The sequence below is a fragment of the Halichoeres trimaculatus genome, unplaced genomic scaffold, assembly GCF_033239565.1.
Source record: "Halichoeres trimaculatus isolate MK-OKI-2021-1 unplaced genomic scaffold, fHalTri1.1 fHalTri1_scaffold_1, whole genome shotgun sequence".
Lineage (NCBI taxonomy): Eukaryota > Metazoa > Chordata > Actinopteri > Labriformes > Labridae > Halichoeres > Halichoeres trimaculatus.
Window position 1 is genome coordinate 26432115 of NW_027437179.1, and position 16823 is coordinate 26448937.

The 16823-nt window shown below is 40.1% G+C and overlaps 1 protein-coding gene across 1 annotated transcript; it reads right to left on the bottom strand.

The window, feature by feature from the left end:
- Positions 1 to 526: 526 nt before the first annotated feature.
- Positions 527 to 14845, bottom strand: LOC141789175 (myosin heavy chain, fast skeletal muscle-like). The gene is made up of 41 exons (XM_074668514.1): positions 14768 to 14845; positions 14592 to 14627; positions 14233 to 14444; positions 13956 to 14099; positions 13709 to 13865; positions 13508 to 13535; positions 13278 to 13386; positions 13101 to 13193; positions 12955 to 13018; positions 12775 to 12873; positions 12591 to 12694; positions 12308 to 12446; positions 11991 to 12109; positions 11745 to 11894; positions 11484 to 11654; positions 11089 to 11395; positions 10893 to 10966; positions 10539 to 10626; positions 10210 to 10327; positions 8785 to 8908; positions 8556 to 8692; positions 7305 to 7560; positions 6965 to 7207; positions 6695 to 6871; positions 6473 to 6618; positions 6290 to 6380; positions 5698 to 6087; positions 5459 to 5585; positions 5244 to 5362; positions 4954 to 5150; positions 4681 to 4864; positions 4434 to 4599; positions 4146 to 4270; positions 3730 to 4038; positions 3441 to 3644; positions 3235 to 3360; positions 2047 to 2217; positions 1836 to 1940; positions 1075 to 1170; positions 759 to 890; positions 527 to 641 (listed from the first exon to the last, which is right to left on the bottom strand). Exons 3-41 carry the CDS (start codon positions 14434 to 14436, stop codon positions 618 to 620), a joined length of 5817 nt encoding a protein of 1938 aa, XP_074524615.1. The 5' UTR covers positions 14437 to 14444; positions 14592 to 14627; positions 14768 to 14845; the 3' UTR covers positions 527 to 617.
- Positions 14846 to 16823: the final 1978 nt, after the last annotated feature.

The following is a 16823-nucleotide window of genomic DNA, read 5'->3' on the forward strand; positions in this document are numbered from 1 at the left end:
AGTGAATGTGATGGTTTCCTATTAGGTCTATTTTCATCACAAGACCACGACTTGACAGGGTGAGACATATGTTAGAGCACATAAAAAAACTGTAAGGTCACCAGGCTGTCAGTATCATTATCACTACAAGGTGTGGATTAGCAGTTATCATAACCTACAGGGCTGACACGTAGTAACAGGGGACAGATGTATACTGGGATATTTGAGAGGAGACACAGTGTTAAAGTTTAGACAAGTATATACATAACTTACAATCACAGACCATTTCCTGTGCGACTTAAATCAATTAGATTTAGTTTTCCTTTTTATGAAAGTGGATTGAAAAGCTAAAATATAAGAAATGTTGTTGTTAACAGATGCATTTCTTTGGTTAAGGCAATCACTTTTCAACAAATAATCAATTCTCCGTGTATTAGACTTGTCTCAAGTATACCTCTTTCTTGCTACATATAAGCTGTGTTTAAAGGTCTCATATTCTGGTTCAGTTCGTCATGAAGTTGATAAAGAGGGAAAGAATAGTATTTAATTGCTTGCTGATTTATTTCTAATCACTCAGAACACATCAAACAAAAACATCATATTGTATGATTTCTTGCAGAGTAGTGTCAGACTGATGCTCATTCTGAGTGAGTTTCTTTCACCTGTAAATCAACACAGAAAAGGAAAGCGTTAATGAAAATATGTTCTGGCAAGAAACTGAAATTGCTTGCAAAAATTGTTTTGAAAATTTGATGAAAAACAAATCAAAATGAATGTACCCTGACGATCTCGCGGCTCTTGACTCTCAGCTTGTTGACCTGAGACTCAGCGATGTCAGCGCGCTCCTGAGCTTCCTCCATCTCATGCGTCACCTTCCTGTACCTGGTCAGGTGAGTGTTGGCCTGCTCCTCCTAGGATCACATCAATATTCACAGTTTAATAATTTAATCAGGCAAATCAGTTGTACAAGATTAAAAACTAAAGTCAATAACTCAGAGTGTATTGTGCTGTCAGTGCTATCTTATTATCATTGTTAGTCAGTATTCCAGGTCTGGTGCATATTTGTGCTGTAAGAAATGAAAGTTTCACACTCACAGCGTCCTCAGCCTGCCTCTTGTAGGATTTCACTTTCAGCTGCAGCTTGTCCACCAGATCCTGAAGACGGGCAATGTTTTTCCTGTCCTCCTCAGTCTAGAGGTGGTATACAGTATAGTCTGTTTGAGACCCACGCTAAAGCAAGCACCATCACTCCATTGCACTTCGAGCATCTCCAAAATCAATGCGGTAGCACACAGAGCATCCATTAATACGCATGGAGCTGCTTTTGAGATACTGACAAGAGCAAGGTACAACGCCACGAGCACATAAGATATGAAACAATGCACCAGAGCACATGCATTTACATATTCTCATGTTAGAGTTGCTCTTCAGTCAGTGCTGCAAAAACACAGCCTTCTTTGACATCAGGCTGCATGTGAGAGCTGTGTGAACATGCCAGTCCTCTCTTCTTTGCAGCTTTTCTTGTAAAAACCTGTGAAACATCTCTATAAATCTCACACATGCAGTCCTACTAATAAAAGCACATGACTGTGACTATTTATAGATGCATCTGTACAATGTCTATTCTGATCTGCTGTCTTCTCAATATTATTTCAGCATGTGGAGCTCTGCTGCAGCCTCAGGCATATAATGGTGATTCATGCCCTCTAGGGGCCTGGGATATATTCTACATGCAGTTGTAAAGCAGCATGAATCAAGAAAGAGGTGCTGATTATCACTGAGCAATGATAGGCAACAGTTTCACTGTTGGATTTGGTTTGAAGAGCTGAAGTTTAAGGTGTTTAGATTCTCTGTACCTGGTAGGTGAGCTCCTTCACTTTGCGTTCATATCTGCGAACACTCTTCACAGCTTCAGCTCCACGTCTCTGCTCAGCATCAAACTCAGACTGAAGCTCACGGACCTTTGTAAACGAGGAAATTTACAGTTTATAAGAGCATATGCAGCTGAAAGATAAACATCAAACACTCATTATATATAAAAATATAAATCTAATTGTTTAAATTTACCCTAGCCTCCAGTTTCTGGATCTGCTTCTTGCCTCCTTTCATGGCCAGACTCTCAGCCTCATCAAGACGGTGCTGCAGGTCCTTCACTGTCAGCTCCATGTTCTTCTTCATCCTCTCCAAATGAGCGCTGGTGTCCTGTTCTTTTTTCAGCTCCTCGGCCATCATAGCAGCCTAAACAATGAGCAGGTGAAAGGAAACTCATGAAGCTCTGCGCCCAAGACTCATCATTATTCATTTCATAACCCAGGATCCAAATGAGAAGCTTTGTGGTGAAATGAGATGAGGTTAAAAGTTGATGTATTTGTACCATTTTATTCATGCACAAGTCCTGAAAATGTTGTTATTTACCCCGTCTTAAATGTTTTTTTTTTCCTTTTGGTTGTCAAAATTTTCTGAGGCGAACAACAAATGGATTTAATTCCTGCAGGCTTTTACAAATAGATTGGTCAAAAAAAAAAAAAAAACTTAATTTAACCATCAAATGTGGAAAAATTGAGTCAGTTGTTACAGATTTCAGATCAAATCTAATCTATGCAACCTATACAATATATATCTTATTCATTAAAGGCAGCACAGGAAATTGGCCTGTGATCTTAAGTTATATAGTTAGTTTTAATTTTCCAGTCATTTGCACAATCAGATACACTTTACATACATATACACATATCCAAACATATCTAAATATATCTGCATATATACATATGCAAACATAAATACATACATACATACATACATACATACATATATATGTATATATATACATGTACATACACATACATACATACACATACATGCACATATACATGTTGATCTGCCCACACATACATATATTCTCACACATAGACAAACAAACACATACCCTTGTGCAGATCAATGTACCTGGTAGTGCTGACTGAAAGGGTTTAGGCTGAAGTTAAAACTTATAATTGCCTAACCCCCGTAGAATATAATGCTTTTACAAGTAATGATACATAAATGTAACTTTTTTTGTGTCCCAAATATATTGTTTCCCACATTAACATCTTTAATTGTAATTTGGTGATTGATTCAGCTGTCAAAATGTATTGAAAGTCACCACCAGTTGCTCCAAAGTCGTTTTGTGTCTCTGATATGTCACTGTTAGAGCAGCTGTGTTTCTATTTGAGCAATTCAGGTTAGTATGTGCAATTTCACTGAAACAGGGCTCACATCAGTGATGGCCTTCTTGGCCTTCTCTTCAGCATTTCTTGCTTCCTGGACAGAATCTTCCACCTCACCTTGGATCTGAATGAGGTCAGCTTCCAGCTTCTTCTTGGTGTTGATGAGGCTGGTGTTCTGAAGAGAGAAAAATGGTGGTTTTAACTTACTGTAGTGCCTCGTGTAACAGGAGCACACAGTGGAAACAGTGGTTATACCTGAGAGTGCAGCAGCCCCACACGCTCACTGGCATCCACCAGCTCCTGCTCAGCTATTTTGCGGCTTCTGTCAGTCTGCTCCAGAGCAGCTCTCAGCTCCTCGATCTCAGCCTGCATCAGGTTGTTCCTACGCTCCACCATGGCAACCTGCTCCCTCAGGTCAGCTTGACCTCTGATGGCTTCATCAAGGTGAACTTGAGCATCCTGAATGGAAAAGAAAACTAATATCTTCAGCACAGGCTAAATAAAGCCAGCTTTGACAGCCACTTTGTTTGATAAGCCACCATACCTTCAGCTGTCCCTGCACGTTCCTCAGCTGTTTCTGGGCCTCAGCTGCCTGTCGGTTGGCATGGCTCAGCTGAATCTCCATCTCATTGAGGTCTCCCTCCATCTTTTTCTTAATTCTCAGGGCTTCATTTCTGCTCCTGATCTCGGCATCCAGAGTGCTCTGCATGGTGTCGATCACTCTCTGGCTGTTTCTCTTGATTTGTTCAATCTCCTCGTCCTTCTCAGCAATCTTTCTGTCAACCTCATTTTTCACTTGAGTGAGCTCCAGCTGGAGACGGATCAACTTTGATTCCTCATGCTCCAGTGCAGCCTGAAAAATTAAATGCAGGGCAAAAATCAGTTAAAAGAAAGCTTTTATTTGAAGATCTCTAACATTAAACCTTTAAGGAGACTTTGGTAGATTATTTTCTTTAGTACCTCTGCCTCCTCCAAAGCAGTCTGAATTTCTATTTTCTCATTTTCTGCTGTCTTCTTTGCCTTCTCCAGCTCATGAATAGTTTTTCCTGATTCAGCGATGTGTTCAGTCAAATCTGAAACTTCCTCTGTTAAAAGAAAAAAAAATCAACAAAATTCACACGAAACATTTAAGTTCAAACAGTATTATATAGTTCCATGAATTTCTTTATAAAATATTTTAGGCTGCATTTAGGCCACTGACGCCTCTGCATTAACATTAAGAGTTTAATGAAGGGATTTTTTCCGTACGTTGCAGGTTCTTGTTCTCCCTTTTCAGGGTTTCAAGGTGGTCCAGAGCTTCCTCATAGGAGTTCTTGATTTTAAACATCTCTGTGCTTAAAGAACGAGCCTCCTTCTGAGATGCCTCAAGCTCTGCCTGGCTCTCCTCATACTTCTGCTTCCACTCAGCAAGAACCTGAACATGTGAAAAACAAGTAAGTTTTCTCTGCAACCTCCAATAAACAGACTGAATCACTCTGCTGCAAAATTATTAAACCTTGTCAAAGTTTCTTTGCTTCTTGTCGAGGGTGGCAGCTAGAGCATTAGCTCTTTCCACATCAATCATCATATCCTCCACCTCCCCTTGAAGTCTCTGTTTAGTCTTCTCCAGAGAGGCACACTTTGCATTCACAGCCTCGATGGACTCCTCTGCATCCTGCAGGCGCTGGGCAAGCTTCTTCCTGATGAAACGTACAGAGAACAGGTTTTGTGATGATTCAAAGAATGAGTGAGTGAAGAAAACCTAAGCGATTTTAGGACATCTTATTACTTTGCCTCCTCCAGCTCCTCAGTGCGTTGAATGGCATCGGTCTCGTATTTGGTCCTCCACTGAGCCACCTCGCTGTTGGCCTTTGACATACCTCGCTGCAGCTCAGACTTGGCCTCCTGCTCCTCTTCATACTGCTCTCTGAGCAGATCACAGTCATGTCGAGCTGACTGAACAGCATGAGCCAGGGCACTCTTGGCCTAACAAATACATTGTTGAAGCATTTTCACAATATGGCAGATGTTTCTCACTTTAAAGGAGAAAATAACATTTGAATAACCATTTTGAAGTACCTTGACTTCTTCCTCAAGCTGCCTTTTGAGCTCTTCAATTTGGTGAATAAAACCCTGTTTCCCTCTTGTGAGCTGAGAGACAAGAGACTCCTTTTCCTCCAGCTGACGACTATATTCCCCTGATCAGGGAAACAAGAGAACAATGGTAAAGACATGTGCTGACTTGCACTGTTGTGTATTTTGACACATCTGTAACACTTCCCAGTTTTGTTTACCATTTTCAGTCATAAGTCTTGATCTTTGGACATTGATGTCATTTAACTGACGTACGTGCTCATCGTTCTTGGTCTTGAGTTCACTCAACTGATCCTCAAGAGTGCGGCACATTTTCTCCATGTTTGCCTGCAGATCAACAATGTGTGTATTTCAAGCTAATGCTTTCCTAGGCGATAAAATCATCAGTTATAGCAGATATGCTTTTTTAAATCATAAATAAAACATCAATTGATTTGACCTTGGATCTGGCAACTGACTCCATGTTGCTAGTGAGGTCATCAATCTCCATCTTATATTCACTCTTCTCTTTCTCCAGCTTCTGTTTGACTCTCTGGAGGTTGTCGATCTGTTCTCCCAGCTCGGCCACGCTGTCAGCCTGCTTCTTGCGGAGGGCGGCGGCAGTGGCCTCATGCTGCAGCGTGGACTCTTCGAGGTCACGACGCAGCTTCTGAAACTCAGCCTCACGCTTCTTGTTCATCTCGATCTGAACAGAGGTTGCTCCGCCGGCTTCTTCCAGCCTCTCGCTGATCTCTTCAAGTTCCCTGGCGAGATCAGACCTCTGCTTCTCCACCTTGGATCGCGCAGCACGCTCAGCCTCGATCTCTTCCTCCAGCTCCTCAATACGAGCCTGTGATCAAAATTAAGCACATCTGGCCTCATCTTACAGATTCCTGATGTGTTTTGTAAGACAGTAATTACCTTTTTACTTGAAAGTAAACCAAAATGTTCCTGTATACTTTGTTATGTGTGTAACCCTGGATTTCATTTCATCAAGAAGTCACTGCAGAGTCCATAACATCTGTTACATACTGAAAGCTTTAGCACTGTACCTGCAATTCCTTGATTTTCTTTTGAAACTGAATATCAACTGCCTGTTCGTCCTCGAGCCTGCTGAGAAGCTGGCTTATCTCAAAGTCCTTCCTTTGTTAGCAAAAACAACAACAAATGTTAGATTTACACTAAACTTTTGGAATTATGAGGTAATAAAATAACGTTTTTGTTATACTACATACTTCTTTATTTTCTCCTCAGACTGCTGCTTGTCGTTCTCCAGATCCATTATGGATTCCTGGGCCAACTTCAGATCTCCTTCAAGCTTCCTTTTGGATCGCTCGAGGTCCATGCGGAGTTTTCGCTCTTGCTCCAAGGAGCCTTCAATCTAACATATTAACATTTAGTGAATGAAAGAGCCAGTACATGGGGAATGTGCCCTCAGTTAAAGCAAAGCAGCTTACATCATCCACTTGTTGCTCCAACTTGACTTTAGCTTTGGTCAGAGTGTTGACTTTGTCTTCCTCTGCCTGCAGGTCGTCAAGAAGCTGTTGATGGGCTTCCTGAAGAGCTTTCTTCTCTTTAGTCAACTTGGCGATGGTCTCATCCTGAGCTGTCATTTCCTCCACTAGGTTTTTAACCTGGATTGTTGGAATAACACCATTATCTAAAATTTGGTCAAAGTTATTTCATAATAACAGCAGTTCCAGCATACAAAATGAAGATGGTTGAACCTTGTTCTCGGTGGCGTGTTTCTCCTTTTCCACTTTGGCCAGGGTGAGCTCCAATTCATCAATGTCTCTCTTCAAATCAGAGCACTCATCCTCCAGCTTCCTCTTCTTTGCACTCAGCTCAGCATTGATTTCTTCTTCATCCTCCAGTCTTTCGGCAATCTCTTTGGCTTTTGCCTCAAGCTGGATTTTTGCTTTGATGAGCCCCTCACACCTTTCCTCTGCATCACTTAGGGTCTCACTTTCCTAAATTTGATAAGAATTTGACAAAGTTCCAGTGTTATTAACTCAACCATGAAAATCAGAATCACTGGAAAGTAACTTCCCCATACTGTTTACATACAGACTGAATTTGAAGCTGCAGGTCATTCTTCTCTTGGAGGAGAGTGACCATCTTCTCTTCTAGTTCTTTCCTCTTAGATAGAGCCTTTGCCAGCTCATCTTTAGTCTTCTCAAAGTCCTCTTTCATCTGGGCCATTTCTTTTTCAGTCTCTGCACTCTTCAGCAGAGGCTTAATCTTGAAGTAGAGCTTCATCCATGGCCATGTTTTGACATTCATGAATGAGCGGATGTTGTACTGGATGGAGTAAATGGCCTCTCTGGAGAAAAAGAACAGAGTACGTTGAGAGTCTTTTTCCTTAGATCAATATATCTTGCAGTCAATAAAACCCACTTTTCTTCGCCCTCACCTCAAGAAAATGGGAGAGCTTATGACTTTTATCAGATCAAGAACTACAGTTAAATGGGATTATCACAAATGCGCTTTTCTTTATGAAGCAAGCCTGACTTTCAACTCATTCCAGGGAGGCTAAACTCACAAACTGCCCTGCATGAAAGATTGAAATTCTGTGTAGAAGGCTCTCCTTACAGTAAAAAAAAAAAAAAATTGTTGTCTGTTCAGGGTCTTGCATTTTCATACAAGGCAATTAATGATGCTGAATGAGATGCAGTTGGAACTAGGGATGCACCAATATGACAATCTGGATGATACGGATATTGCTGTTATGGCCGGTAACTCACATTTACTGATATCAGTATTGGTTAAAAAGAAAACAAAACAAAAACAATCTGAGATGATGTGTCAAGGTAGTTCAGAGAGAAGGAGTGGCACAGTCGTGAAAAAAGACGACCATGGTGAGGATCAAAGGATGGAGCGCAAAAGACGATCAAGATCAAAAAAGTATGTTTTGTCTGTCTTTTGGATCAAAAACAGGAAGAGAGACATAAAAGAAGAGAGTCCACTCTTCTTAGATAGTTTTGGTGTTCAAATAGTTACAGAAAACAATATTATTTGGGTCTTGGAAGATCGTTCAAGATGTTCTGAAAATGGCCGGCAGCTAATGAGTAAATATCGGCCTAATTTACACATCAGCTGATGCCGATATGTTCAAAAAATGACCAACTATGGCCGATACCGATATTGATTCCGATATATCGTGCATCCCCAGTAGGAACATTTGATACATCATTCAAAACTGCCCTTCCAGTTATCAAAATTCTCGTCCCTCCCAATAAAGATATATATAAAAAGACCCCCCAACAAAGATCATACAGCCATAAGTAAATGAATGAATACACAGATAGGAGCACCCACCTTCTTTCCATCATCTTGACAAACTCTCGTCTCATGAGGTAACCTCTAAAGAGAGCCTGAGTCATCACGACCAGTTGACTGAGCTTCTCATCTCTCATCTCCTCAAGCGTGCCCAGCAGACCAGCCTTAAAGAACACCTGATGACAGAGGAAAAAATGTAACTGTATCTAATTAGTTCCCTAAGCACACAGAGTTATTACTTCATGATGCAATATGTGTGTGTAATAACCTTGGTGTAGCCAAACTTGTACTGAGTGTGGTCCACATCGATGGACCCCAGCAGTTTCTCTGAGGCCTTCTTGTTGTCGATGAACTGTCCCTCAGGGATGACACTAGCATTTAATACTTTGTATCTAAAAGAAATTCATGCAACCAGTCAGTGGTGAGAAACACTATGAAATCGATCTGCAAATCAAGAGAGATTGTGGTATTGGCACATTATTTTGTAAACCCAGCCTAGACAGAGGTAAATAAGAGTAATTATTGAGGTGTCTGAAGTGAAACCATATAAGGTGAAGTGTATGCTGCTTTTAAATTCCATGGAATCCATACATGAAGACGCCCATGTTGTGATTAATTGTGCCATCGAAAAGCCCCTGTCTTCCTATTTACAGCCAGAGTCCAGTTCTAATGTAAACCAGATATTACGAGAAGTTTGTGTGTGTTTAGAAAACCACCTCCCAAACCTATACAAAGATGTTTCAAATGAGAACTTTGGGGGGGATAGATACTACACTGGCTGTCATCTTCCTTTCAAGCTACCATGGAGCTTGTCTGACACTGGTGTTGTCTTTTTGAAATAAACATATTACTATTTAAGCAAGATGGTTTCACAAAGTCTTCTTCTGCATCTACACATCACAGACAGTCAAGATACAACAAATTTGGCGTCAAAAACAAGATCAGCTGTTTGTTCGGCTGTTTGGCTGCACTGTTTAAAAAGTGTCTTGTGTGGAAATGCTGTGATATGTTGATTTCTGAAGAGACACTTTGTCTGAATTGGGTTAGAAAAGATAAAGAAGGTTGTGGGATAGCAAAAGAGTTCAGTGTGTTGAATAATGCAAATACAATAATGTAAATGCAAGATTAACGATGAGGGCCTGTATCTTCTTAACTGTAAGACATTTATATTTGTGGCTACGTGAACGTTTGACCTTAAGAAAATAGTAGAATTTGTGTGTGTGATGGGGTGATGGAGAGAGACAGGCAGATAGCTTCAAGATGATATAGCTTTATAGGTAGCCTTTTTTAAAAATGTATTTATTGTGCAACAATACAAGACCATTACAAAGATAGACGAAAGGGTTGTGAATTGGTGATGGCAGTGATAGTTGTGGCAATAATGTAAACATAATGGCAATGCTTACTTAAGAAAACGCTAGGTAGCTTCTCTGTAGCAACAGAGCATTTCACTTGACTTAAATGGTCTATTATTCTTTATTCTTTAAAGATTATATTTTTAAAATAAGGGAGTTAGTCTGGTGGTACTAGCCAGCCACTTCCAAATTAACACTGATGGTGACAAAACTAAGCTTGTGATTCTTCCTTAAAAACTACCATATGATATTTTTGTTGTAACATTCAAATTCACAAATAAAACAATCAGCTGGATAAACATAAGTAAACTAACAAGTACAGAAAATAGCTCTGTTACCTCTGCTTGAAGTCACCATAAAGAATTCTGCCTGGGAAACCCTTCCTACAGATCCTGATTCCTTCCAGCACGCCGTTACACCTCAGCTGGTGGATGACCAGAGAGTTCTCCATGAGACCTTAGAGGGTAAAAAAAAAACAAGACAAATTATATCATGTGATAAACAGGATTTTTTTTTGAACAAGTTTGAAGTATTGCAAGATTTGTAACCTGATGCGAGGGACATATGTGTTTATGAGGTGATCATAACAATCAAAGCCTATTTCGTCTTACTTTTGGATAAGAATATGAGACTTCGGTCAGAAATAGACAACATTTTTGGGACCTACCAGGTGTTTTTGTTTCATTTGGAATAAGGCAACGCACAAAGTGTGGGTGGGTGCTCCTTAGGTTTGTCATCAGCTTGCCCAAGTTTTCCTGTTGAGAAACCTAACGTTACTTTCTGTGTTATTCCCCAAACTTTCACATTAATGCATCTTCATTTCTGTCTATGTTTGATAACATTTAAAAAGTCCAACATTATAAAATATAAACATTGGGACAATAATGAACTTCCTACTGAGGCTTTAGTCATGAAAAGCAAATATTTGTCGCTGATAATACTATACGTTCGTAATGAGGAAGACTGCAGAACTTCATCATGTCAACATCTTAGGAAAAGAAACTGTGAAAAAATAAATTACCCTGAAGAGAGCTGATACCGTCTGGAAGGATCCACCCTTCTTTTTGCCACCCTTCTTTCCACCACCTTTACTATCTGTGAAACATTAAGAAATACGTAATATCCACATATTCGTGTACATATCAAAGAGCATAAAATACCCCTGTGGTCCCTTTACGTGTAAATCCTACCAGCTTTTCCTGCAAAAATCTACCTACCCTCAGATGAGGAGTGAGAGGCATAAAGGAGGGCCAACAACTTCATTGAAGACTTCTGGTAGAGCTGAACAACCGAGTCGTTCAGAGGGTCTTTGTTCTTGTCCAGCCAGCCTTGGACGTTGTAATCAACAGTGCCAGCATAGTGCACCAGGGAGAAATGAGCCTCAGCTTTGCCTTTGGCTGGTTTGGGTTTCTGGAAGGGGGCACTTTTACCAAGATGCTGGTCATACAGCTTGTTCTTGAAGGTTGTGTCAGAGGCCTTGGGGAACATGCACTCCTCTTCAAGGATGGAGAAGATGCCCATTGGCTGTCAGGAAGAAATGATTGTTTAAAACAAAAGCTTTGAACCCACCTGACAGTTTTCAGGGTTTGAGGATATAAAACACGTCACTCACCTTCTCAATTAGCTCAATGCAGGCAGCCAAATCCATACCAAAGTCAATGAACTCCCATTCAATTCCCTCTTTCTTGTACTCCTCTTGCTCCAGCACAAACATGTGGTGGTTGAAAAACTGTTGCAGTTTTTCATTGGTGAAGTTGATGCACAGCTGCTCCAAGCTGTTGAACTGAAGATGGAAAAAAACGGATACAGTTTGATATTTTCTTTTGTTATTTCACCTTTAAAAGGAAGAGCATACACCATTTTGTTCACTTACATCGAAGATTTCAAACCCAGCGATGTCCAGGACCCCGATGAAAAAGTTTCTGGGCTGCTTTGTATCCAACATTTCATTGATCCTGACCACCATCCACAAGAACATCTTCTCATAGACAGACTTGGCCAGAGCCATCACTGAATTATTCACCTACAGACAGAAAAACTTCTGGTTACATCAAACAAAAGATATGATTTCAGTGATGTGTAGGTTTATGTTACTACACTTGTAGTTTATGTAGATTACCTGTGGCACAGTTTGACCTTTCACCACCATTTCATTGCCAACTTTGACTCTTGGATAGCATAATGACTTGAGCATATCAGCAGAGTTCAGGCCCAAGAGGTAGGCGACTTTATCAGCAACTAATTAAGAGAAACACCAAAATTATCACTTGAGTATGCTAAGATACAACTTGAATAGCAATGATTATTGGAACTACAGAGCTTTATCCAATCAGCCTGTGATTTTTCTGAGATGGACAGCACTGTGACAGCTAACTGGCATGAAAGAAACTTTTTTTCAAGAGGTTTGATATATAGAAACTTTACGCCATCAGTTACCCTCAGTGCCATCAGGCTCAGCCTGCTCTTCACGCTGCTTCTGCTTGAACTTCATGTTTCCGTGATGCATCACAGCTCCTGTCAGCTTGTAAATGCCTAACTTCTCCTCTGCAGAGAATCCCAGGATGTCAATGGCTGTCTACAGGATGAAACATGAAAATAAAAAAAATGTTTTTACCTGTTTTCTGGGTTATTTCTCTTTTGCTTAACAAGATTCACTGATGTCTGGAGAACCTAACAATACCACAAAGTATTTTTTTGATTTTGCAGCTTTTATACTCACATCAGTTGCGACAAATTCCTCAACATCATTGATACTCTTGACACTGATTTCTCCCTGACTGATCATGGGGAAGTCATATGGGTTCTTGGTGATGAGGAGACCATCTAGTGAAAGATTTGACAAACTTCATCGAAAGGTTCAGATCATATAACTTCAAAAAACTTTGATCCGGCTCAGTGCTCACCTATCAGCTCAGGTTTGTGACCTGTCATGAGCTGATAGAAGATGTGGTAGCTTCTCTCAGCAGACAGCTGGAACGTCACTCGAGACTTCTCCAGCAGATCTAGAAAACAAGGTAATAAGATGGTGTACATCTTTCCTTTTCCTTGAACCTTATGGATAAATCAACCAAACAGAAGCTCACATGTTTCGATATCAGCTGAAGCCAACTTTCCAGTTGATCCAAAATGAATTCGAATGAACTTGCCCTGAAGGAGAATACAGTTATAAGCAAGGGCTTGTGACTCACTTGCTTTCATTCACTGAATAATTTTGCAAACGATGACTTACAAAGCGGGATGAGTTGTCATTCCTCACAGTTTTGGCATTACCATAAGCCTCCAGAAGAGGATTAGCTGCAATGATCTGATCTTCCAGTGATCCCTAAAGATGATGTCACATGACATTCATAAGAAATGAGATTTTCTTTCCATATCACAGATATGTACAGTGTATCGCATTATCAACCTGCATTTTTCCAGGAGTCGGCTCAGCTTTCTTCCCAGACACAGCGATTAACGCAAAGTACTGGATGACGCGTTTGGTGTTGACAGTCTTTCCTGCACCGGATTCTCCGCTGCAACACAGAAAAGAGATCTGATGCACTCCTCTGGGTGTAAATTTAGACATTATACAGCGCAGAAAGTATCACTCTGAGTAACATCAGTCTGAACTGTCTCTCTTTTACTTGAACTTACGTAATCAGGATTGACTGGTTCTCACGATCTGTTGAGAAAAGTTTACCACACACAATGGGTTATTGTGGAAACTTCTTCAATAACAGAATGCATTCCCTTTACCTAATCTGAAACCAGTCACTCAGTTACACTGGAATGCATGACATAAATCTCATTAATTCAGATGAGCTAGTCATCTGCATATGTTGCATAAACTGATACCTTGGAGCATGAACTGATAGGCGTTATCAGAGATGGAGAAAATGTGGGGTGGAGCCTCAATCCTCTTTTTGCCCCTGTATCCATTCACAACGATTGCGTCGTACACTGGGAGCCACTTGTAGGGGTTCACAGTGACACAGAACAGCCCAGAGTAGGTCTGTTTAAGGGGGGGCATAATAATAAAATGTGATCCTCAGATTGAACCTTGTACTCTACAGTTACTTTTACAGTGATTGACCGGCCTTACATAGATCATCCATGCTGCATAGCGCTCTTTGAGGTTATACAACACAGAGGGTTCGCTGAGATGGGTCATCATGGCCATGTCCTCAATTTTATCGAACTTTGGAGGGTTCATGGGGAAGACTTCATCTTCCTTCACAGTGAGGGTCTGAACAAAAATGTTCAAAGAAAAAAAGTTTAAAGATTGTGTAGAACAGCTTGATGAAATTGATGTAGCAGATTCCTTCACATACACTACATCCAGCCTGATATATCATATCTAACACCAGAGGTCTACATACCTTTCCACCTTGAATTTCAACAGTGGCTTTGCCACCTTCCTTCTTCACTAGTTTCCCCTTCACATACATTTCACTGGGCTCTGCCACAAAGTATGCTGTTTTTGCATCAAAGGGAGTGTTTTGAGCCTCTATTCTCTCTCTTTCAGATTTCCGGAGGTATAAGGCAGCTTTGCCAAAACACTCCATTTCCGCGTCCCCACTCATGGCTCCCCCTTTAAGAATAAACCAGAATTGAAAAGGATGTTTTAATGGATAAAATGCGTATTTCACACAAGATGTATTAACATAAATGTTCAGTCTTCACTGATTTATCTCTCAGTTATTCTTTTAAACCTTTTGACCACTTTAACTTCATTTACCTTTTTGTCCGCAGTGTTGCAGCTGTTTAGTGGAAACTAAAAAAAAAATAGTCAAAGTTGAATCAGAAAACAGCGGGAGTTGCAAGCTTCACAACACTTACATAACCAGCTTTTTTTTCATTCCAGAGGTTAAATTTAGAAGAACTTAACTGGTAAAAGCATAACTCACTACTCACCTCTGTAAGCAGCCTATCAGTCCAAAACTTCTGACAAGCCTGGGAGAGCTTCTTTTTATACTGAAATCTCTGGACACCATGCAGCACAACTCCTGTTAAGGCCACTGAGCTTGTCCCTCAAGAATGATGTCAGATGGCCTCTCGAACTCATCATCTTAACTGCTGTCATCCTACCCTGTGAAATAAAAACAACTAATGAAACACCTGGTCAAAACTGGAAATTACTGCCAAATCCAACTAAGGGGTTACGACTGTGCATGTCATCACTTTAATACCTGATACTTGGTGCGAAAAAGGTCTGACGACAAGGAACAACTGATATGCTTTGTATTTCTTCGTTACCATAGGATGAATTTGTATTAGTTAAAATTAGGAACAACGCTAACACTAGAAACATGGATGAATGTGGGATAAGTTTTCATTTAGCATGGACTCATTTAAGACTGTTACACTATTTGAAAGATCTTTGGCAGTGACATTGTTGGAGACATATCTAGAAAAGAGGGACATGTGTGTCGTTGTAGCTAAATTAAGATCCCATTATCATCCATTATGCTGTAGTGTTTTCTCTCCAAAGAAATTTGACGCCTAGGACACTGTGAAAGTATTCTCTTGTGGTGTAATTGCAGTATGATAAAAAGTGACATTTAATATGCCTGGTCTTTCCAAATAGTCTTATTTGGAAATAAAAGCAAATATAGACTTTAGCTCATGAGTGCATAACCTCTTTCTTTTGTAATTGTTGACAAATGCAATGAAGGCTAATTAATTTGCATGTCAGATGTATTTCAGCATCCTGTTACTGGGCACCTCAGGAAAAATTCCCAGCTCTGAGGCTCCTTATTGTGGGGATCTGTAAAGTGGCTGGGTCATTAACTTGTCAAGGTCAAGTAAGTTAGGTCGTGTTTGTGGTAAGTACAGATCTGTAGAAGTTTGTAGTTGCTTCTCTTCCTCTTGCAGCTCTCTGTGTTTGACTGGTGCATGACACTGGCAGTGCTTGCTCTGATGCTGTTAATGCTCAACCCCGTCTCCTAGAAATTCTATTGCTTAACTGTTTTCCTAATTACAATGTGCTGACAACGTAATCACTGCCTGGATTAACTTCACAGCAGTTCTTGGGGTTCATTTAAACACTACGTTTATGTATCAAGCTAAAGCTGCTGGGGTTGGCTGGTTTGAATAAACAGACTTACGTAGTAAAGTTACACTCACACCAGAGTCCAGGGTTCATGTCCCACTCTGGTATGTGGTTGGCTTTAGGCAAATTAAGCACTATGCTTAGGGTTCTTGAAATAACATTATTTCTTGTCCCTCTGTGTTAAAAACAAAAAAATAAGTGTAACCATGGCTGTCACTATGATCATATTTTGTATGCCTCTTTTTTCATTAGATATAAAAGGAAAAAGAGAAGCAAAGTGAGACATTATCTTGCAATATTGTAAGGTTCAGTAACAACATTTTGTTGATATGTTTGTAAAAATCATGATTCATTATGCTTTTCATTTCCCTCACACTGTATTTATTTTCCATTAACAAATCTTAAAACAATGATTTTGGTATGAAGGCGTTGGAATGCTTGTTCATTAAGTGCTTGGAAAATGTGTAACCCAAGTTTAGTGAAGGCAGCTGCTTGGATTATGATACTTAAAGTAGGTACCAATATAGAAAATAAAAAGTAATTAGTCTTTCCTTAATGTTAGTAAAGTGAGAGCACTCTAATGTTTGCCACTAGTGACAGAAGAGAGTTAATAATGACCAAATAAACTGATGAGCCATGCAAATATCAATAACCACATTGGCATTTTTCTGTTCCTGCATGGCAACAGTGAACTCCAAAAGATTAAACACAACAAAGATTCACAAGTTATACAATACAGTGAGCAGTGTGTGTTCACCTCTGTAGGGGACAAGGTAGGGTTTGTGGTCAACAATGATGATCAATGTGTTGTAAATGGGTAAGCATCTCTTTAAAAGGTCATTTGCAGAAGAGAAGTTTAGCCCAGGGGACATAATTTGCCACAAAAAATGAACCACGCATAAAAGCAAAGACAACTTT